Genomic DNA, 20,019 nt, shown 5'->3' on the forward strand with positions numbered 1-20,019 from the left:
CACAAATAGGCAGAGAGGCAGGCAGAGAGAGAGGGGAAAGCAGGCTTCCCGCCAAGCAGAGAGCCCGATGCAGGGCTCGATCCCAGGACCCCAAGATCATGACCTGAGCTGAAGGCAGAGGCTTTAATCCACTGAGCCACCCAGGCAGCCCCTCTTTTTTTTTTTTTTTTTAAGATTTTATTTATTTATTTGACAAAGAGAGATCACAAGTAGGCAGAGAGGCAGGTAGAGAGAGGGGGAAGCAGGCTCCCTGCTAAGCAGAGAGCCAGATATGGGGCTTAATCCCAGGACCCTGAGATCATGACCGGAGCTGAAGACAGAGGCTTAACCCACTGCGCCACCCAGGTGCCCCAGTTTGTGTTTCTTAATTCTTGATTTCCGCTAAGCAAAATGAAGAGGTAAAAAAATCTTACCCAGAGTGGATTTTTCTCTCTGGAGGAAGCTGCAGGGAATATTGACATACTGCCCTGGAAAGAGAAAATTACAATATTTGAACAAAACAATGATTGGCATACAATACGTTTTCAATAATATTATATTAGTAATAATGTATTTTAGAATTTTTAAAGTACTTTCATATCCATGATCTGATCTAATATTCAGAACAACCCTGACTGGTATATTAGGTATTATTTTTTCTACTGACTGATGAGTTCACCAGGGGCCAGAATGGTTGGGTAACTTGCCAAGGATGGGTGTAAGTAAGTAGCAAAGACATTTTTTTTTTAAAGATTTTATTTACTTATCTGACAGACAGAGATCACAGATAAGCAGAGAGGCAGGCAGAGGGTGGGTGGGGGGTGAAGTAGGCTCCCCGCTGAGCAGAGAGCCCGATGCGGGGCTCAATCCCAGGACTCCGGGACCATGACCCGAGCCAAAGGCAGAGGCTTTAACCCACTGAGCCACCCAGGCGCCCAAATGTTCCTTTCTTTAGGTCATTCTTCATATTCATTGCAGAGTGGCGCAAGGGTTAGCTTATAAATCTTGTTACGAGTACGGAAGCATCATGAATTTCAAGACAAGAGAGGTTAGGAATGAACCGCCCACAGCCCTGCCAGGTGCCATCTCCCTGGGAAGGGCCCAAGGGAGGACCTGGGCTCTGAGGGATACCGTGTGCTTGGCCTTCTGGTCTGCTATATGACAACTCATTCTTGCCCTCTTTTTAATCTCTAGTCCTTTATTTCCACCTCCATCTCATATATAACATCTGATACTGGAAATATATCTGACAGCTATAACTATCAAAGGCATTTTTGCTAACCTATCATTTTTACTTAGGTGTAGTATTCCATAATTATGAAATATGATGTGTAGCTTTTAAAAACAATGCCAGTTACACAGCAGTGACAGATACCACACTAGCATATGGTAAATATTCAAAATCATGAATTATGAATCCTCAAATTGTGAGGTTCTTCACAATTATTTTTGCCACAGGATTTGTCTTCAGGAAAATCCCTTTCTTTTCTTTCTTTCAAGATTGTGCATGTGTGCGGGGGCTGGGGGGCAGAGAGAGAGAGAGAGAGAATCTTAAGAGGCTCCACACCCAGCAGGAAGCCCAGTGCGGGGCTTAATTTCAAGGCCCTGGGATCATGACCAAGCCAAAATCAAGAATTGGATACTTAACTGAGCCATCCAGGCGCCCCAGGAAAATCCCTTTTCATATGAATAGCAATGGCAAATAATACAAGCCAGTATTGCCTTTTTCTTTGTTAATGAATTAGCAAATGAATTCACTTAAACTTTTATTGAGTACCTACTTTGTAAAATTTCCTTAGTAAAACTAACACTGCCACTGAATTGTAGAACACCAAAAGAGATTAGAGTGCACGTAATTAGAATAGTACTTATGTTGCAAATATTATCTGTTATACAGGAAAGCAGTTAAATAGACAGTGGTAATGACTTCTGTAAGCTGTTTACCTTGGTGAGGAACACTGGAGAGTGCCATCTTTAATCTCGTCCCACGGTAAGTCATGCCCTTGTAAAGGTAAAGGAGCTATTTTTTCTTTGATATCATATGTCATACAATTAGATGCCTGGGGATGTAATGAGAAGAATCAAACTTTATTTTGCTTCAACAATACATTATGAAAGCAGAAATAAAGCAAAATAGCAAATTTCAAAAAAGTCAAGGAGCTATCCCATAGGCAAAAGTGACTGATATACTATGACCAAGGCTGTTTTAAAATACATTTTCAGGGTGCCTGGGTGGCTCAGTGGGTTAAGCCTCTGCCTTCAGCTCAGGTCATGATCTCAGGGTCCTGGGATTGAGCCCCACATGGGGCTCTCAGGGAGCAGCCTGCTCGCCACCCCCCGCCTCTCTGTCTACTTATGATCTCTGTTAAATAAAAAGAAAAAAAAAATTTTTTCTACCCAATCAAGGATTCCTTTTTTTTTTTTTTTAAGGATTTTAGTTATTTATTTGAGGGGGAAGGATGCAGAAAGAGCCAGGGCAGGGGAAGCACAGGGAGCCTGATGCGAGGCTTGATCCCAGGGCCTTGAGATCATGACCTGAGCCACAGGCAGATGTGTAACTGATTGAGCCACCCCGGCACCACTCAAGGACTTCTTTCTTAAATGTATTTAAAGCAAGGTAAAAATAGCTTCTTATTTCTTATATTTTAATAAGGGATATTTTAAATCCATTAAGGAATTACCATAAATAAACTACACAAAGAGAAAATGAAGTAAATTTGCAGGTTTTAAGTAACCCCTAAAAAATGTACAAAATATATCATTATAACAGAAATTCAAATAGCCCATTTGTTTCAGAAGCCAATATATCAAATATAGAGAAGCAGTGGTAGCTCTGACAGTACAATCAATGATATTAACAAACAAAAATAATGGCAGCTTACCTTTATGGAATCCTTACTATGTGCTACTTACTGTGCCAAGCATTTACTTGCATTATTAGTTTAATCTTCACAATGCCAAATTATGTAAGGTGCTGTTAAAATCTGGTCTATTGTAGATTAATACTTACTAAGTTTCCCAAGTAGATTGCTGGTGGTACAGATTATGGAGTAAAGGACACATCATTTTCTTATAGGGTTATGGATAAGCATTTGGAGCACAATGTCATGAAAGTGGGATTTCTGCTTTATTTAGTTATCTACAGAGCTAACTGTCTTCCTAAGTCTCAAGCTAGTCATAGCCATAATTTACGGAGCCCTTCTCAGGCTAGGCACTTTACCTATATCATTTACACTTTCCAGTGATCCTACACATTAAGTAGTTTTTCTAGATGTAGAGCTCTCAGAGGATAAGTGATTGCCTTTGGGCTTTAAATGGCAGGGTCCCATGTCAAACAGGTATTTATGACTGAGATGGAAACTGACAATTATCTACCCATATCCAGAAGAGAAGATTATATTTTATTCTTTTATCCCCAAAATCTGTTTGACATTTTATTTTATTCAATACTTCTTTTTAAAAGATTTTTATTTATTCATGAGAGATAGAGGAAGGGAGAGAGTGTGCGCAGGTTGGGGGAGAGGCAGAGGGAGAGGCAGAAGCAGACTCCCCAGTGACCAGACAGCCTGACTGTGGGACTCGATCCCAGGACCCTGATATCATGACCTGAGCTGAAGTCTCATGCTTAACTGAATGAGCCACCCAGGCATCCCTGTGTTTGGCATTTTAATAGACAAACTGTTTTTTATAAAGAATAAATTTAAACTAGGACACAAGTATATGATTAATACCCCTAAAATAAAAATAATCAGTTTATGAGAAAATTGACTTAAAGCTGTAATATTTAAAAAAAAATGACCAAGCACTCAAAAACATAAATGCTACTGAAAAGAGCCTTATGGTCTAGAAAAAAGTAAAAGCAAATACAAAAGAATGATATTCATCTATTCTTATACTATGTATAATTTCCAATAATCAGTGGCAATTTAAAAAAGTACTGGCATAGAAACTAAAATAACTTCTGTATTGCTTTTCTGGCTCCTTCAGTGATCCAAGTCTACATCTCTGAAAGCAACATTTAAGGTATCTTATTCATTTATTCATCTAGCCAGCCAGCCAACCAACCATCTAGAAAAAGTGCTAACAACAAATGATTTCCCAGACTAAGCAGGATCCATCTGGCCATTCAAAGAGAGCTATGGCCATGTATAAATAGTTAGTCCTTCTCTATACTGGTTACATCATCTATAAGAAGTGTCACCAAGAGATTATTCAAGTCCAAAGAGCTACACATATTTTATTAAGTTAAAGCAGCTATAATTCCAATGTGGCACACAAAGAGATCTCATTTTTATTACCTGTTCTGTGTTTTCTTCTGAATCTGTGAAGTTCTTGGTGTCAACTGTCTCAAAATCAGATTTAAAGCTGTAATATTTTAAAAGAAGTAACTGTCAAGCTTCGAAGTACAAATACCCTGATAACAAGTTTACTGTCTTAAAAAACCTCTCAGATATAAGAGATGAAATCCATCTATTCTTATAAAATGTGTGATTTCTAATTATATAATCAGGACATAGATATGGTTTGGATTACACAGCTTATTTTTCCCATTTTCTTTGAACAGCAGCTAGATTTCAGCTGGATAGAATAGGAATAGGGAAATAGGATCTATTATCCTAAAAAGCTGTCAGACGTATAATAAAAAAAAAAGGATATAATATGCTTGCTTTTCTCGTTTCTCCCCATTCCTTAATTCTTGAGGTTAAATGAACACAGACTCATCTGATATTATCGTACCTCTTCTCTATACACAGAGAAAAGAATACTAGTCCTAAATTGTTTTTTGCTTTCTAAAAATAGCTAAAACCTAGGACCAGGTAAATAGTTGTTTATGTAATTCTAGGAAAAAAAAATCAGTTATTAATACTTTGTAAGATTTGTTTTTCTTCAATCATTTGGCAGACTTTTACTGAATATTCATTTTGTGCCAGGCGCTATCAAATATGAAAACATTATTGAAGCAAATTATACTTAATTTCTAGAAATTATCCCACTTGGCTAAATTATTCCTGGGAGGAGTTGTTATATAAGAATGGGGTTGAATATTTGCAGGAAAGGAGCTCAGGGAGAGTCAGAGAAAGTGTTTTTTTCCTTGATAGCTCATTGTTTTGCCATTTTTAACACAAATCTATAGGCATAATTACACAATGCTGTTTGATGACTTATTTTGAGGATTCTCTGAAAGTGTATTTAAAAGCCTATACCATGTTTGAAACAATAAATTAAAATATGTAACATCTCTGTTTATAAGGAGATTGACAAGTTTTATAGCTACTTTTCAACAATCACTTAGGTAGTTCCAGTGATACAAGCAAAAGGAAAAGTCCCATTAATCTCATCATTCAAAAGAGCACTACCAGACCTTAAGTCTGATGCATTAGATACATGATAAAAAATAAAGATTATTATTATTTAATTCTACAACACCCTGAAGGACTTACTAATGGCTGTGAATGTGCCATACCTGCTTAACTCAGTCTGAGTTTCAGCTTCTATCCGCTGATCTGTAAAATCCTTTTTTCTTTTGGCAGGCGTATAATATCGATAATGTGACAAGAAAGATTTTGCTTCTGTTTTTAAAGTGCGTGGAGTGAATGGCAAATGTCTGTTGGAAAAGAGTTCAGAATGTTTATCCAAAAGGTCCCCACTGGGTGCTTTTGATATAACTAACTGAAACCGATGGGTATTTGGGAATGTGCTCTTGGGCCCTCTGCCATATGAAGTTCCAGAGCATGCTTTCCTGGGCCCAGAGGCAGTGTAATCCATGTTGAACACAGAAGAACTAGAGTTCTTCTCAGTACCATTTGTGAAGACTTTATCAGGTTTAGGTAGAAGATTGAGGTGTAGTCTCTCTGAAGAAGTTACTGGTGACTTTGTAAAGGATGGAAATCCATTCACTTCTCTGATTAACATATCTTCATCTTCTGGTTCTCCTGAGGGCTGAGAACATTTGGTTTGATGGTCATCAATTATGTTTAAAAATTTACATAATTGGGGATCTCCACATTATACACCAAAAAAGAGCTGCCTTTGTGGGTTTGGAGATTATATATTCCTGAAGATGTTGGCATTGTATATGAAGTTTTTTTTTTTTTAAGATTTTATTTATTTATTTGACAGACAGAGATCACAAGCAGGCAGAGAGGCAGGCAGAGAGAGAGGAAGAAGCAGGCTCCCTGCTGAGCAGAAAGCCCGATGCGGGGCTCAATCCAAGGACCCTGAGATCATGACCCGAGCTGAAGGTAGAGGCTTTAACCCACTGAGCCCCGCAGGCGCCCCTATATATGAAGTCCTATTCAAGGTTTTGAATTATTAGTATAAAAAATATAATTCTAAACATAAGTAATATCCATCATTTTTCTTTTTTTTAAAGATTTATTTGACAGAGTGAATAAGAGAGACAGAGAGAGGGAGAGAACACGAGTCGGGGGTAGGGACAAAGGGAAAGAGAGAAGCAGACTCCCCGCTGAGCAGGGAGCCCAACATGGGGATCAAGACCTGAGCTGAAGCCAGACACTTAATCGACTGAGCCACCCTGGTGCCCCAGCAATCATTGTACTTTCTGAAACTAAAAAAAAAAAAATTTACTAACATCTACCTATATTTGTGGTCTTGAACTTGTATATTGAGATCTACAGGTAGATCTCAGTTTTATCTGATAATTTCCAAACCACTCGTGAATACCAATCCCCTCCTCAACCACTCTCTTGGTGGCAACATCCTTCCCTTCTCATCATGTCTTTCTGGAAATCTCCAGTGTCAGCAGTTCCTCAGACTTCAGGGCTTTGAAGAAATGAAAAGGAACTTCTCAACTTCTCATGAGAAGGGAAAGCTGAAAAGACTTTGAACTTTTGGACTGCTCTATTTCTTTTTGGTTTAATTTTGAAAGAACCATTTCTATAGGGTATCCACAAAATCTTTTTTTTTTTTTTAACAATTTTTTTAAAGGATTTTATTTACTTATTTGAGACAGAGCGATAGAGATAGAGAGAGAGAATGAACAGGGGGAAAGGCAGAAGGAGAGGGAGAAGCAGACTCCCTGCTGAGACAGGAGCCTGATGTGGGGCTCGCTCCCAGGATGCTGGGATCATGACTTGGGCCGAAGGTAAACACTTAGCCATCTGAGCCACCCAGGTGCCCTGACACAAAGTCTTAAAACATAGATAATATTTTATTCTTTTACAGATTAGATGCCCAAGATGCCATGTCTATGGTTCCAGACTTTATGGACACCTTTGTATCCTTTGTAGAACTGTGAGACACTTTATTAGGTAGAGGGGAAGTTACATGGAAGGCATAGAGTCTGAGGGGACAATGGCTAGTAGTTAGCTGTTACTTCTGCCCTTCAAGCTCACAGAGAGAGAAAGAGAAGAAGATGGACAAGCTGAGTAAGAGAATAGCTGAGTGCTTCCTGTGTGCAAGGTACTATTCTTGCCATTGAGCAGGATAAAAGAGGACAATTAAGAACTTCTATCACTGCTACTCGTAAGTTACTCTGCTGACTATCTATAAGGTACAGTTCTAAGTAATTTACATGCACAACTCATTTAATCCTCCCATCAACTTTTGGGTGGTGATACAAATACTACTTTTATTTCAGAGATGAAGAAACTCAGGTGGTGCAGGGTCTCAGATTTAGACCCAGGCTGAGCCTATGCTCTATACCACTGTATCACATTGTCTATTAAAAATCTCATCTGAAAATTACATATTTTAGATTTTTTTAAAAGTAAATTCTACCCACAATGTGGGGGTCGAACTCGACCCCAAGATCAAGAGTCATATGCTTTACTGACCAAGCCAGCCAGGTGTTCCTGTATTTTAGACTTTTTACACCACGAGGAATTTGAAACTGATTTTAACTCTTTTCCTGATGGTGAATCTGTCAGCTGCCTACGTACTGATTTATCTAAGTAAGAAAATTGCAGATGACTGAATAATTTAATTGAAGCCTAAAACTGGTCAAGTCACCTGCCATTTCCTTTCCAAGTACTTTCTAACCTGATCTCAAATATAAGGCAAAATTAGTCAAGGCAAGGAAATATTTTTGCATTAAATTCTGAATCACTAGGGTACTTTTTAAAGAATTTCAATATATTAGTTTTAAAAAGTGCTCCCAGGGGCGCCTGGGTGGCTCAGTGGGTTAAAGTCTCTGCCTTCGGCTGGGGTCATGGTGTCAGGGTCCCGAGATTGAGCCCCACATCGGGCTCTCTGCTCATTGGGGAGCTTGCTCCCCCCTCTCTCTCCACCTGCCTCTCTACCTACTTGTGATCTCTGTCTGTCAAATAAATAAATAAAATCTTTAGAAAAAAAAAAAAAAGAAAAAAAAAGTGCTTCCAAACAAGACTCATAGCTTATATACCACAAGACTTTGGCTCCCAGGGGAAAAGTTTCTAAGTAGGATCTGAAAAATCCTACAGGGTTTTAAAATAATAATCACAGGAATTACTTACACTTAGAGGAACAGTACAGGCTGAGATCAGAGCAGGCAGAAATGCACAAGGCATTAGACTGCCTGTAAGAAAATTCTCATCAGTAATGGTATTTTAGTAAACAAAATGAAACACCAAAAAAAGTCTTTAAAGGCAGAAATATACTCTCATCTATCTGAAATGAGCTGGAAAAATTGCTTTTGAACTGACTAAAAGCAAGAAACTTTCCTGTATTTTTATGTCTCATAATTCCTACCTTGTATTCTACACTTCCTCTCTCTCTTTTTAAGATTTTATTTATTTGACAGAGAGAGAGAGAGAGATCACAAGTAGGCAGAGAAGCAGGCAGAGAGAGAGGGGAAGCAAGCTCCCTGCTGAGCAGAAAGCCCGATGTGGGGCTTGATCCCAGGATCCTGAGATCATGACCTGAGCCAAAGGCAGAAGCTTAACCCACTGAGCCACCTAGGCATTCTACACTCTTTTTTTCTTTGGAAACCAGTAGAACATAGTATGAAATCAATTATACCTCTGCTTTTTTGAGATTATATTATAGTTTCCTGTAGCTATGAATATCAGAAAGCTTGGATATAATTTTCACAGAAAATATGCAACACACTGGTAAATTCACCAAAATCTGAAAAACAGATAACTGTTAGGTTCTAAAATCAGGAAAGGGTTTATCAATTACATGTGAATGGAACAAAAATTCTGGTGGTAATTTGACCATGTTGACTTTAAGTCAGCTTTACAGTTCAATGCAAGTTTTTTGTGAACTGTTTCTGTGATTTTAAAAATTCATGCAAAGTGATAATTACTGCATAGTTTATATACTCAAAATGTTTTCATGTAAGAACACATATCAAAGTTTATAATCAGAACTAAGTACTAAATGTTTTCAGGGAAAATGTCAGACGAAATAGTATTCAAAGATTTTCCAATTGTCAGATTTTTAAACTTAATTAGCTAATTAATCTTAAAGGATTTTATTTATTTATTTGAGAGAACATGAGCCCCACACAGGGCTGCATGTGGGGCTTGATCCCAGGACCCTGAAACCATGCATGACCTGAGCCCAAAGGACACTCAACCAGAAGCTCCTCCAATTGTCAGATTTTAAAGCAGTTGAGAGATCAATCCAATTGCAGAAAAGGGTGGGTACAAATTATTTAAAAATTTAGTTAACACTTGTTTTGAAAAAAAGTTTCAGATTATATTTTATAAAAGAAATTGGTAGTTCTTGCTTTTCATTGTTTCATACTGCTTTAAACATGTTTCATAGATTTATTTAGGAATATGGGTCATGGGACACCTGGGTGGCTCAGTGGGTTAAGCCTCTGCCTTTGCTCAGGTCATGGTGTGGGGGGTCCTGGGATCAAGCCCCGAGTCTGGCTCTTTGCTCGGTGGGGAACCTGCTTCCCCCGCCCCCGCCTCTCTGCCTGCCTCTCTGCCTATTTGTGACCTCTGTCTAATAAATAAATAAAATCTTTAAAAAAAAAAAGGAATATGGGTCATATACACATATTCAGTTAATCATAATAGCAAGTAGTAAGTGATGTGTCAGAGATGTGAGTGAGTGGTGAATAATTGCGTGGAGGTTATAGGGTACAGACTGGAAGGTACCAGAGGCTCCTGAGATGAGTCAAAGTGTGAGAGAAAAACAGCATGACTGTATAGGCAATTATGAGAAAAGGCTTTTGATTATATGATCTCATGTATATAAATGGCTAATATGTTCAGAGGGTAAAGTTAGCATTTCTTTCTTTCTTTTTTTTTTAAGATTTTATTTATTTGTTTGGCAGAGAGAGAGAGAGACAGAGAGAGCACAAGCGGGCAGAGCATCAGGCAGAGGAAGAGGGAGAAGCAGGCTCCCACCGAGCAGAGACCCTGATGTGGGACCCTGGGATCCCAAGACCCTGGGATCCTGACTGGAGCTGAAGGCAGACGCTTAACCAACTGAGCCATCCAGGTGCCACTAAAGTTAGCATTTTCTTTTTATTTGTAGCAAAGTTCAGTAAATGCAGACTATAATTAAGATAGGTATCTATTAACCATAAAACCCAATTATTAAATATACCAAAAATAATAATTTGAATCTGAACTTGTCTAAATATTTATCAGCAAGGCTTAGAAAAAATGTAGGCAAGTTAAAAATATATATATAATACACACACATATAAAACATAAATGAACTACTTTATGGAGTCAGAAAAAAGATTACAAAAGCTAAAGGAAAATGAAAGAAAATACTCTTACATTTACAGATTTAATTATATATTTTTAACAAACTCTATTTTTATCCCCAAATATAATTATTAATTTATATTGATAGAAAAATATTTTAAATTTTCAGTTATAAAGTACAATCATTAAGGGGCACCTGGTTGGCTTAGTTGGTAGAGCATGTGACTCTTGATCTTGGGGTTGTGAGTTTGAGCCCACATTGGGTATAGAATTCATTAAAAACAAAATCTTTAGGGACACCTGGGTAGCTCAGTTGTTTAAGCATCTACCTTCAGCTTCAGGTCCTGGGATCCAGTCCTGCACTGGGCTCCTTGGATCAGCAGAGAGCCTGCTTCTCCCTCTGCCTGCTGTTCCCCCTGTGTGTGAGCTCTCTCTCTCACTCTCTGATAGATAAAATCTTTAAAAAAAAAAAGTGCCTGGGTGTCTGCCTTCAGCTCCTGCTCTATGGGAAGCCTGCTTCTCCCTCTCTCACTCCCCCTGCCTGTGTTCCCTCTCTCCCTGTGTCTCTCTCTGTCAAGTAAATAAATAAAATCTAAAAAAAAAAAAAAAATCTAAAAAAAAAAACCAAAACAAAACAACCCAAACCAAACTTTAGGGTCCTCCTAAAATATTAGGATTAAGAAATGGAAAAAGATATATCAAGAAAGTACTAATCAAAAGAAAACTGGTTTAACTATATCATTATCAGAAAACACTTTAATACAAAAAACATTAAGACAAACTCAAAGCAGTGATAACAGGTTTGATTCACCAAGAAAATATATTATCTCTAAATCTGTATATGTAGAATAATAATATAGACTCATAATCTATAAAACAAAAATTGGCAGTACTATTTTAAAAAATATTTTATTTATTTGTTTGAGGGAAAGAGAAAGAGAGAGTATGAGAGCAGAGAAGGTCAGAGGGAGAAGCAGACTAACCATGGAGCTGGGAGCCCAACCCGGGACTTGGGATCGTGACTTAAGCTGAAGGCAGTCACTTAACCAACTGAGCCACCCAGGCACCATGGCAGTTCAATTTTTTAGAGAAATATCCTATAGAAGATTTCTCTTAATAAATGACAGACTGATCAGACAAATCAGTAAGATCTGAATGAATATGAAATTTAATCTAATGAATACACGGGATAGTAAATACTGTACACAACAGCTATAGAATATTTTCAAATACATCTTGACAGTGCATTTTAAGAAGTTTGTCTACCTACTGGGCCATAAAACAAATTTCTCAACAAATTTCAAGAGATCAGCATCATATAGTTATTCTATGATTAGGCTAGAAATCTGGAACAAGAGAAAACTTGTAGGAAAAAAAAAATAGACACAGATTAAGAAATACTCCTAAATGACTCGGGTTAAAAAAGAGATTATAATGGAAAATACTCTGAATTAAATCATAATAAAAATACCACATTAAAAACTTGTGGGATGCAGCTAAAGCAGCATGTGGAGGAAAATTTATAACCTTAAAAAATATGCTTATACTGTCCAGAAGTTAGCTGAAAACAAGCTAAGCAAAAGTAGGAAAGTAAGACAAAATAAATCCAAAGAAAACCAAAAGGGGAAAAGAAAGATAGGAGCAGACATTAAAAAATGAAATACAAAAACAAAAACAAACAAAAAAACCCAACAAAATATAATAGGGAAGATTAATGAGGTAAAACAAAATGTCCTTTAGAAAGGTTAAAAAAAAAGACAAATCTCTGGTGAGGAAAAAAATCAAAGAAAGAAGAATAAAGGCACAAACAACATGAGGAATAAAAATGGGGAAATAATACTTATTCAGGAGAGATTAAGAGATTATATTTAAATAAATTTATGCCAAAAATTTGAAAATCTAGATGAAATGGACAACTTCCAGCATAAAAACAACAACAACAAAAAATAGTTCCATAATGATTCAAAAACTTGAATTAGTAAACAAAAAGCTTCTAACAAAGAAAAACTCTAGGCCCAGGTATTTTTAATGTTGAGCCACCAAATAAAAAGTCCAAACTTACAGAAACTATTCTAGAGCATGGAAAAAAAAAGGTAATAGCACCCAATTTATTTTATGAGGCTACTGTAACCATATATAGAGTAGAAAAAAGGAAAATGACAAGTCAGTATCAATAATGTGGTAGATGGGGGGGCGCCTGGGTGGCTCAGTGGGTTAAGCCGCTGCCTTCGGCTCAGGTCATGATCTCAGGGTCCTGGGATCGAGTCCCGCGTCGGGCTCTCTGCTCAGCAGGGAGCCTGCTTCCTCCTCTCTCTCTCTGCCTGCCTCTCTGCCTACTTGTGATCTCCCTCTGTCAAATAAATAAATAAAATCTTTAAAAAAAAAAAAAAAAAAAATAATGTGGTAGATGGGGGTGCCTGGGTGGCTCAGTCGTTAAGTGTCTGCCTTAAGCTCAGGTCATGATCCCAAGGTCCTCAGATAGAGTCCTACATGGGGCTCCTTGCTCAATGGGAAGCCTGCTTCTCCTTCTCCCACTCCCCCCACTTGTGTTCCCTCTCTTGCTGTGTCTCTGTCAAATAAATAAAATCTTAAAAAAAAATGGTGGTAGATGCTAAAATCCTAGACAAATATTAGTAACTGTATCCAGCAATGTATAAAAATGTATTGCATTATGACAAGATTGTGTTTATACTAGGAATGCAAAGTTGTTTTAACATTAGAAACTTGTCTATAATTCACTACATACACAAATTAAAAAGAAAATGATACTATGTTTTCAAAAAATGCAGAAAAAGCATTTTATAAAATTAACATCCATTCATGAGAAAGAAAAACAAATCCCCAAGCAAATGAAGAATAAGAGAACTTCCTCAATCAGATATTAAAGGGTATCACAAAACACCAAGAGCAGATGTCAGTAAACATTAGCCTGGAGGTCAAATCTGGCTTACTGTCTTTCTTAATAAAGTTTTACTGGAACTCAGCTATGACCATTCATTTACATCTTATCTGTGGCTACAGTCCAAGGGCACAAGAATTGTGAGAGACTGTGGCCCTGAAAAGCTTAAAATATTTACTACCTGGCTCTTTACATAAGAAGTTTACTGATTCTGACCTACAGTAAACATACCACCATGAAGTCAGGTTGTACCACTAATGAAATACCTTAGAAACATCTGCTTTTAACAGGCAAAAATACTATCTTACCTTTTGTAGAGTGTTAAATAATGACTTAGAATTATTTTTAGAATTGGCCTGCACTGCTGTTTTACTTAATTTCAACTCCCTTTCACATCGTGCTAATTCCTTTTTGAGTTTCTCTCTTCGTTGTTGGTCTGCATCTGATGGGGAAAACAAATCTTTTAAAATAAAGAACAAAACAGAAAAATTAAGGTTTTGGTCTTAGAAGACTAATAAAGGGCACATTTTTTTTCTTGCTAAAAATGTTTATACTATTGATATATATAAATAAAAATCCATACACTCTTCTGTACAAAGGGAAGCTAACAAATATTTAATTTACAGAAACTTTAAGTGCATTATTTAAAAAACATAAACAAGATGTGACAAACTAGCTAAGCCTAAGAGCTCAAGGAAGCAATTCCTAGCAGATATTCACAGCAATACTGAAGGGGAGAAATGCTTTATGTTTTGTTTGTGACTCTGTCATCACCAAATGCAGTCTGAATTAGTCCATACACTTTCCCCCAAAATGCAATATTATTGTCAATAACATCACATACCATATAAGTTTAACTTTTATAGACTTCAAAAAGATAACATTATTTTCAATTAGGATAACTGATTTCTACTATCTCTTAAGCACTATTCATTTGGAAATATAAATGAAAAAAGTGTTTTTGCACTTTAGAATGCTTTAGGTCAGGCACTGAGTTATCAAAGATTTATCACTGTATGAAGGCTGAAAATGGTGAAATGAAAGCTAGTCAAATTTCAAAGTTAAATATAAGGTTAGCCATAATCAAAATGACTTATATTTTCATATAAAATTAAAAATTTATCATGTACTTTTTAAATTGGAACTTATCCCAATTTAATGGACAAGATAATTTCAAGTTTCAAATCACTCTGATTTGAATCAATTTATAAAAATTTCTATAAGCTTAAAAAATAAACTAATTTTTAAAGTTTGAACTATATTTAAAAATAAGCATGATAAGGTAAATATATTTATTATTTTAAAAGGTAGACTGTAATATAGATGATTCTTGAACTGTATGGGTCCACTTATATGTGCATGTTTTGCAACACAGTACTGTAAATGTATTTTCTCTCCTTTTGATATTTTTCTAATTTTTAATTTGTTTTTTTTTAAGATTGTATTTATTTTTTTGACAGAGAGAGACACAGCAAAAGAGGGAACGCAAGCAGAGGTAGTGGGAGAGGGAGAACAGGTTTCCCTCAGAGCAGGGAGCTCAATGGAAGCTCAATCCTAGGACCCTGGGATCATGACCTGAGCTGAAGGCAGACACTTAACAACGAGCTGCCCAGGCGCCCTGTGATTCTTTTTTAAAACCTAATTAGCAACTTGGCCATTTTTTTAAAAAGATTTTTTATTTTTAAGTATTCTCTACACCCAACATGGGACTCAATCTTACAACCCCTTGATCAAGTGTCCCATATTCTACCAAGTAAGCCAGCCAGGTGCCCCCCACCCTCTGTGATTTCCTTAATAACATTTTTTTCTCTAGCTTAATCTATTGTAACAACACAATATATATAATACATGTAACACACAAAGTATATGTTAATTGACTATGTTATCAGTAAGGTCAATAGTAGGCTCTTAGTAATGAAGTTTTTGGAGAGTCAAAAACTATAGCTATTTTTGACTATGTGAGGGGGTTGGTACCCCAATTTTGTCAACTGTTGGTGTCAACTGTGTTACTTTCAGCTTATTCTATCCTCAAATGCCTGTTTAATTAACTATTATACATGTAATATATACTATATTATTATGTTATTATTACTAATGTATTAACAACATTATAGCAGATAATATCTATGGAGTGAATTAATAGAATTTTCTCTGTCAAATCTATTATTTCACTTAAAAGTAAAACAAGTGAGTAAAAAAATCCTCAACAGAGTCCTCAACACTATCAATTTTAAAGTACTTCCATATTACCAAATCTGTCCAACCTATTCATTTAAGTAATACCTCCTCATACCATACATAAAAATCAACTCTAAATGTATCACAGACTTAAATGTGAGAGATTAAACTATAAAACTCTTAGAAGAAGACAGAAGAGTAAATCTTTAGGACATTGGGTGAGGCAAAGATTTCTTAGGTACAAACAATTTTAAAAAATTACTTAAAATGAAAAACTTTTAAACATTTTTTAAAGATTTTATTTATTTATTTCACAGAGAGAGAGATTGGTCACAAGTAGGCAAGAGAGGCAGGCAGAGAGAGAGGGGGAAGCAGGCTCCCCGCTGAGCAGAGAGCCCAATGCGGGGCTCAATCCCAGGACCCTCAGGTCATGATCTCAGGGTCTCAGGACTGAGATGCACATCCAGCTTCACATCTGGGTGTGGAGCCTGCTTAAGACTCTCTCTCTCCCTTCCTCTTGCCAGCCCCATTCCCCCTAAAAAATATGGACAAAAGATTTGAATATTTATCAAAGACAAGCAAATGACCAATACACATATGAAAAAAATGCTCTACATCATTAGTCATGAGGAAAATGCAAACTGAATCCATAATGAGATACGACTTCACACCCACTAGAATGGCTGTAATCAAAATGGGAGTCAATAGAGGGGGAACCTGGCTGGCTCATTTGGAAGAGCACCCAACTCTTGATCTCAGGGTCAGGAGTTTGCACCCCACACTGGGTGCAGAGATTACTAAACAAACAAACAAAAAAAGGGAGTCAATAACAAGTGTTGGCAGGGATATGTTGGAGGCAAGAAGGTAAAATGGGGGCGCCTGGGTGGCTCAGTGGGTTAAAGCCGCTGCCTTCGGCTCAGCTCATGGTCCCAGGGTCCTGGGATGGAGCCCCGCATCAGGCTCTCTGCTCAGCAGGGAGCCTGCTTCTTCCTCTCTCTCTGCCTACTTGTGATCTCTGCCTGTCAAATAAATAAATAAAATCTTTAAAAAAAAAGAAAAGAAGGTAAAATGGTACAGCCCCTTAGGAAAAGAGCTTGGCAGTTTCTTAAAAAATTAAATATAATTTTGCCATAAGACTTAGCAGTTACATTCTTAGGAATATACCCAAAAGAAATGAAAACTTACATCTACACAAAAGACTTGTACTTGAATGTTCTTAGCAGCACTACTCATAATAGCCAAAAAACCCCAGCAATAATGCAAATATCCATCAACTGATGAACAGACAAAATATGGTATTATCCATACAATTTAATACTATTTAGCAAGTAAAAGGAATGAAGTACTGACAAACTATGACACAGATTAATCTCAAAAAACAATATTCTAAGTGAAAAGTGTAATGCAAAAACCCCATATTGTTTAAATGAGACGTCCAGAAAAAGCAAATCTAAAGAGAAAAAAAGTTGATCAGTAGTTGCCTGAAGCCAGGGGTGGGAATAGAGAACAGTTGCAAATGGGTATAAGGGATCTTTTGGGCCTGACACAAATGTTCTAAAATTGGTTTGTCATGATGTCTGTATAACTTTTAAACTTAGTAAAAATCAGTGAATCTTATTTACTTAAGTAAGTAAGCTCTATGCCCAATGTCAGGTTTGAACTCATGACCCTGAGATTGAGTCACATGTTCTACTGATAGGAGCCAGCCAGGAGCCCCTAAAATAATGAGGTAGGCAAATCACTTGTCAATAAAACTGCTATAAAAAGTAAAAAGTCTTTTAATGCAGTCAAATATTGAATTTAAAAAAAAAGATTATTTATTTGAGAGAGAGAGAGCGAGCAAAGGAACAGGTGCACATGAGCTGGGGGAGGGACAGAGGGAGAGAGAGAATCCTCAAGCCAACTCCCTGCTGAGCACAGAGCACAACACAGAGCTCCATCCCAAGACCCTGAAATCATGACCTGAGCCGAAACCAAGTCAGATGCTTAGCGCACAGAACCATGTAGGCACCCCTCGAATATGGGACTATTTAAACAATTCAACAAACTATGTAGAGCTATTCTAGCTTAGATACTATGAAGATTGAAATGACTGAGTCAGTAGTCTGTTAGAAGAGAGTATCTTAAAGAAACAGATGGCTCAAACCAAGAGATTTCTTTTTTTAAGTGTCTATAAAATCTGTTTCTAGGTTAGTTATATTAATTATAATGAACATCAGCTCTATAACACAAGAATAATGATTATTAATTACACCGGTTTGGTGATAACAATCTTTGTAATTCTTCTAGCCATCGCAATTTTCTTCATTTACATGGCAAAAAAGAGAACCTCTTGCCTCAACTGACTAAAAGCAGAAAGAACTCTGAGATTAAATAAGCACTAGTTAAATCTAAATTCCAAAAACAAAAAAGAGGAGCAATTCTTTAAATACAATCTATATGCTGTCAATTCTCAAATTTTTTCTTCCCTTTTTTTCTTTCTCTTTTCTTTCTTTTCCTTCCTTTCCTTTCCCTTCCCTTCCATTCTTTCTCTTTCTTTTTTAAATAAGCTTCGTGTGTTTGGGTTAGTTGGACACTTAGAGCCAGGGTCCCAAAGAAGAAAGAAAAGAACCAAGACAGCTAAGACAAAACTGCATTAGCACCCTGATTTGCAGCTGAGACAAGACCACAAGAGCACCCTGTCTAGCAGCTTTTGCAAAACATCCTGAAACAAAACAACTAACCATAGAGCATGGGTCACTATCACTTAGTCTCCAAATGTCAGTCCACAAGATCGCCAACACGTGAACAATAACCTAATGGGTGGATGGGTGCATGATCAAAGCCTGACTGGCACACCTTAGCAGCCAATCCACAGGGCTCCCCACTCAGGATGCTTAAGATAGTTTCATGAAAGAGTTAATAAAAACCCCCACACCTACAAGCTCAAAGGGCAACCCTCTTGGGTCCCCTCCCTCTTTGGGAGCTCTGTACTACTATTGTTCAATAAACTTTGCTGCCCACCACTCTGTCTGGTTTACCTCTTCATTCTTCAAAGTGGCAGGACCAAGAACCATGGGCACTAAGGGAATAAAAATCCTATAACATAGGCTCAAAGTGGGGCTTGAACGGATGACCCCAAGATCAAGACACACATACTCTGACTGAGTCAGCTGGGTGCCTCAAGTCACCGTTACTTCTTATCTGCATTCCTTTCTCTTAACTAGTCATTCTGCTTCTATCATTGCCCCTTATGGACTATTCTCAACTCAGTAGCCAGAGAGATGTTTGTAAAAGTTAAACTGGCTCTATTCCTCTTCTACTCAAGACCCTCCAATGGATTCCAACTCCATGCAGAGTGAAAGGCAAAGCACTTGCACTGGCTACAGCCCACCAAGTCTATTCTCTCTGTCCAACCTCAGTAACTTCTTTTCCTAATACCCTTCAAATGGCCCACTGCACATCGGCTAGATAGCTTTCTTTGCTGTTCCCTGAATACACCTATCACAATACCATTTAAAGGCTTTTGTACTTGCCATTTCCTTCATCTCGACGGGTCCTCTTCCCCCATCTACCCATGTGCCTCTCCCTTAGTTCTTTCAGGTTTCTGCTCACTTTCTCTGTAGGCTTCTCTTCCAAGCAGACTCTCAATCTCCCTTATCCTGCTTGATTTTTTCCCCATTGTACTCATCACCCTCTGACATAGTATTTCCTTATCTTGTTAAAATTTTTCTTATCATTTGTCTCCTCCAACTAGAATGTAAGCTCTATAAAAGCAGGTTCTTTATTCACCTCCACCTCCTTTTGTTCCAAGGGCCCTTAGAACAATATCTAGCACATAGTAGGTACCTAATATTTGCTGAATTAATCAATGAATAAACTCTGGTGAACTAAACAAAATATTACACAAAATGCCTGATTATTTTAAATTAGTGAACATGAATGTTAGATCCCAGGGCTTGATTCAGTAAGAGGATTAATACATACATTCAGGCAGGCTTTTTAATGCTCAATCTAAATTTTTTATTTTTTTAATAATTTTTTATAAACATATAATATATTTTTATCCCCCGGGGTACAGGTATGTGAATCACCAGGTTTACACACTTCACAGCACTCACCACAGCACATACCCTCCCCAATGTCCATATACCCCCCCCCGTCCCCCAATCCCCCTCCCCCCAGCAACCCTCAGTTTGTTTTGTGAGATTAAGAGTCACTTATGGGGGCACCTGGGTGGTTCAGTGGGTTAGGGCCTCTGCCTTCAGCTCGGGTCATGATCCCAGGGTCCTGGGATCGAGCCCCACGTCGGGCTCTCTGCTCCGCAGGGAACCTGCTTTCTCCCCTCTCTCTGCCTGCCTCTCTGCCTAC

General features: G+C 37.5%; 1 protein-coding gene and 1 long non-coding RNA gene across 5 annotated transcripts in view; one reads left to right on the plus strand and one right to left on the minus strand.

The window, feature by feature from the left end:
• The window catches only part of LOC132000112 (uncharacterized), a 39,097-nt gene that overhangs the window by 11,937 nt on the left and 7,141 nt on the right, over positions 1 to 20,019 (plus strand). For both annotated transcript variants that reach the window (XR_009399176.1, XR_009399177.1), the window contains exon 2: positions 1,877 to 1,969. This is a non-coding gene — a long non-coding RNA (uncharacterized LOC132000112). The remainder of the gene's footprint in view (positions 1 to 1,876; positions 1,970 to 20,019) is intronic.
• The window catches only part of SPATA7 (spermatogenesis associated 7), a 39,534-nt gene that overhangs the window by 5,790 nt on the left and 13,725 nt on the right, over positions 1 to 20,019 (minus strand). For 2 of the 3 annotated variants that reach the window (XM_059373565.1, XM_059373564.1), the window contains 5 exons: positions 13,800 to 13,933; positions 5,444 to 5,919; positions 4,278 to 4,344; positions 1,924 to 2,039; positions 414 to 467 (listed from right to left, as the gene is read on the minus strand). In XM_059373565.1, the coding sequence (XP_059229548.1) occupies positions 414 to 467; positions 1,924 to 2,039; positions 4,278 to 4,344; positions 5,444 to 5,919; positions 13,800 to 13,933 (847 nt within the window). Of the gene's footprint in view, positions 1 to 413; positions 468 to 1,923; positions 2,040 to 4,277; positions 4,345 to 5,443; positions 5,920 to 13,799; positions 13,952 to 20,019 lie in introns of all 3 variants that reach the window. The other variant, XM_059373563.1, reaches the window with a different exon arrangement.

This window comes from Mustela nigripes, chromosome 13 (genome assembly GCF_022355385.1).
Source record: "Mustela nigripes isolate SB6536 chromosome 13, MUSNIG.SB6536, whole genome shotgun sequence".
NCBI classification, from domain to species: domain Eukaryota; kingdom Metazoa; phylum Chordata; class Mammalia; order Carnivora; family Mustelidae; genus Mustela; species Mustela nigripes.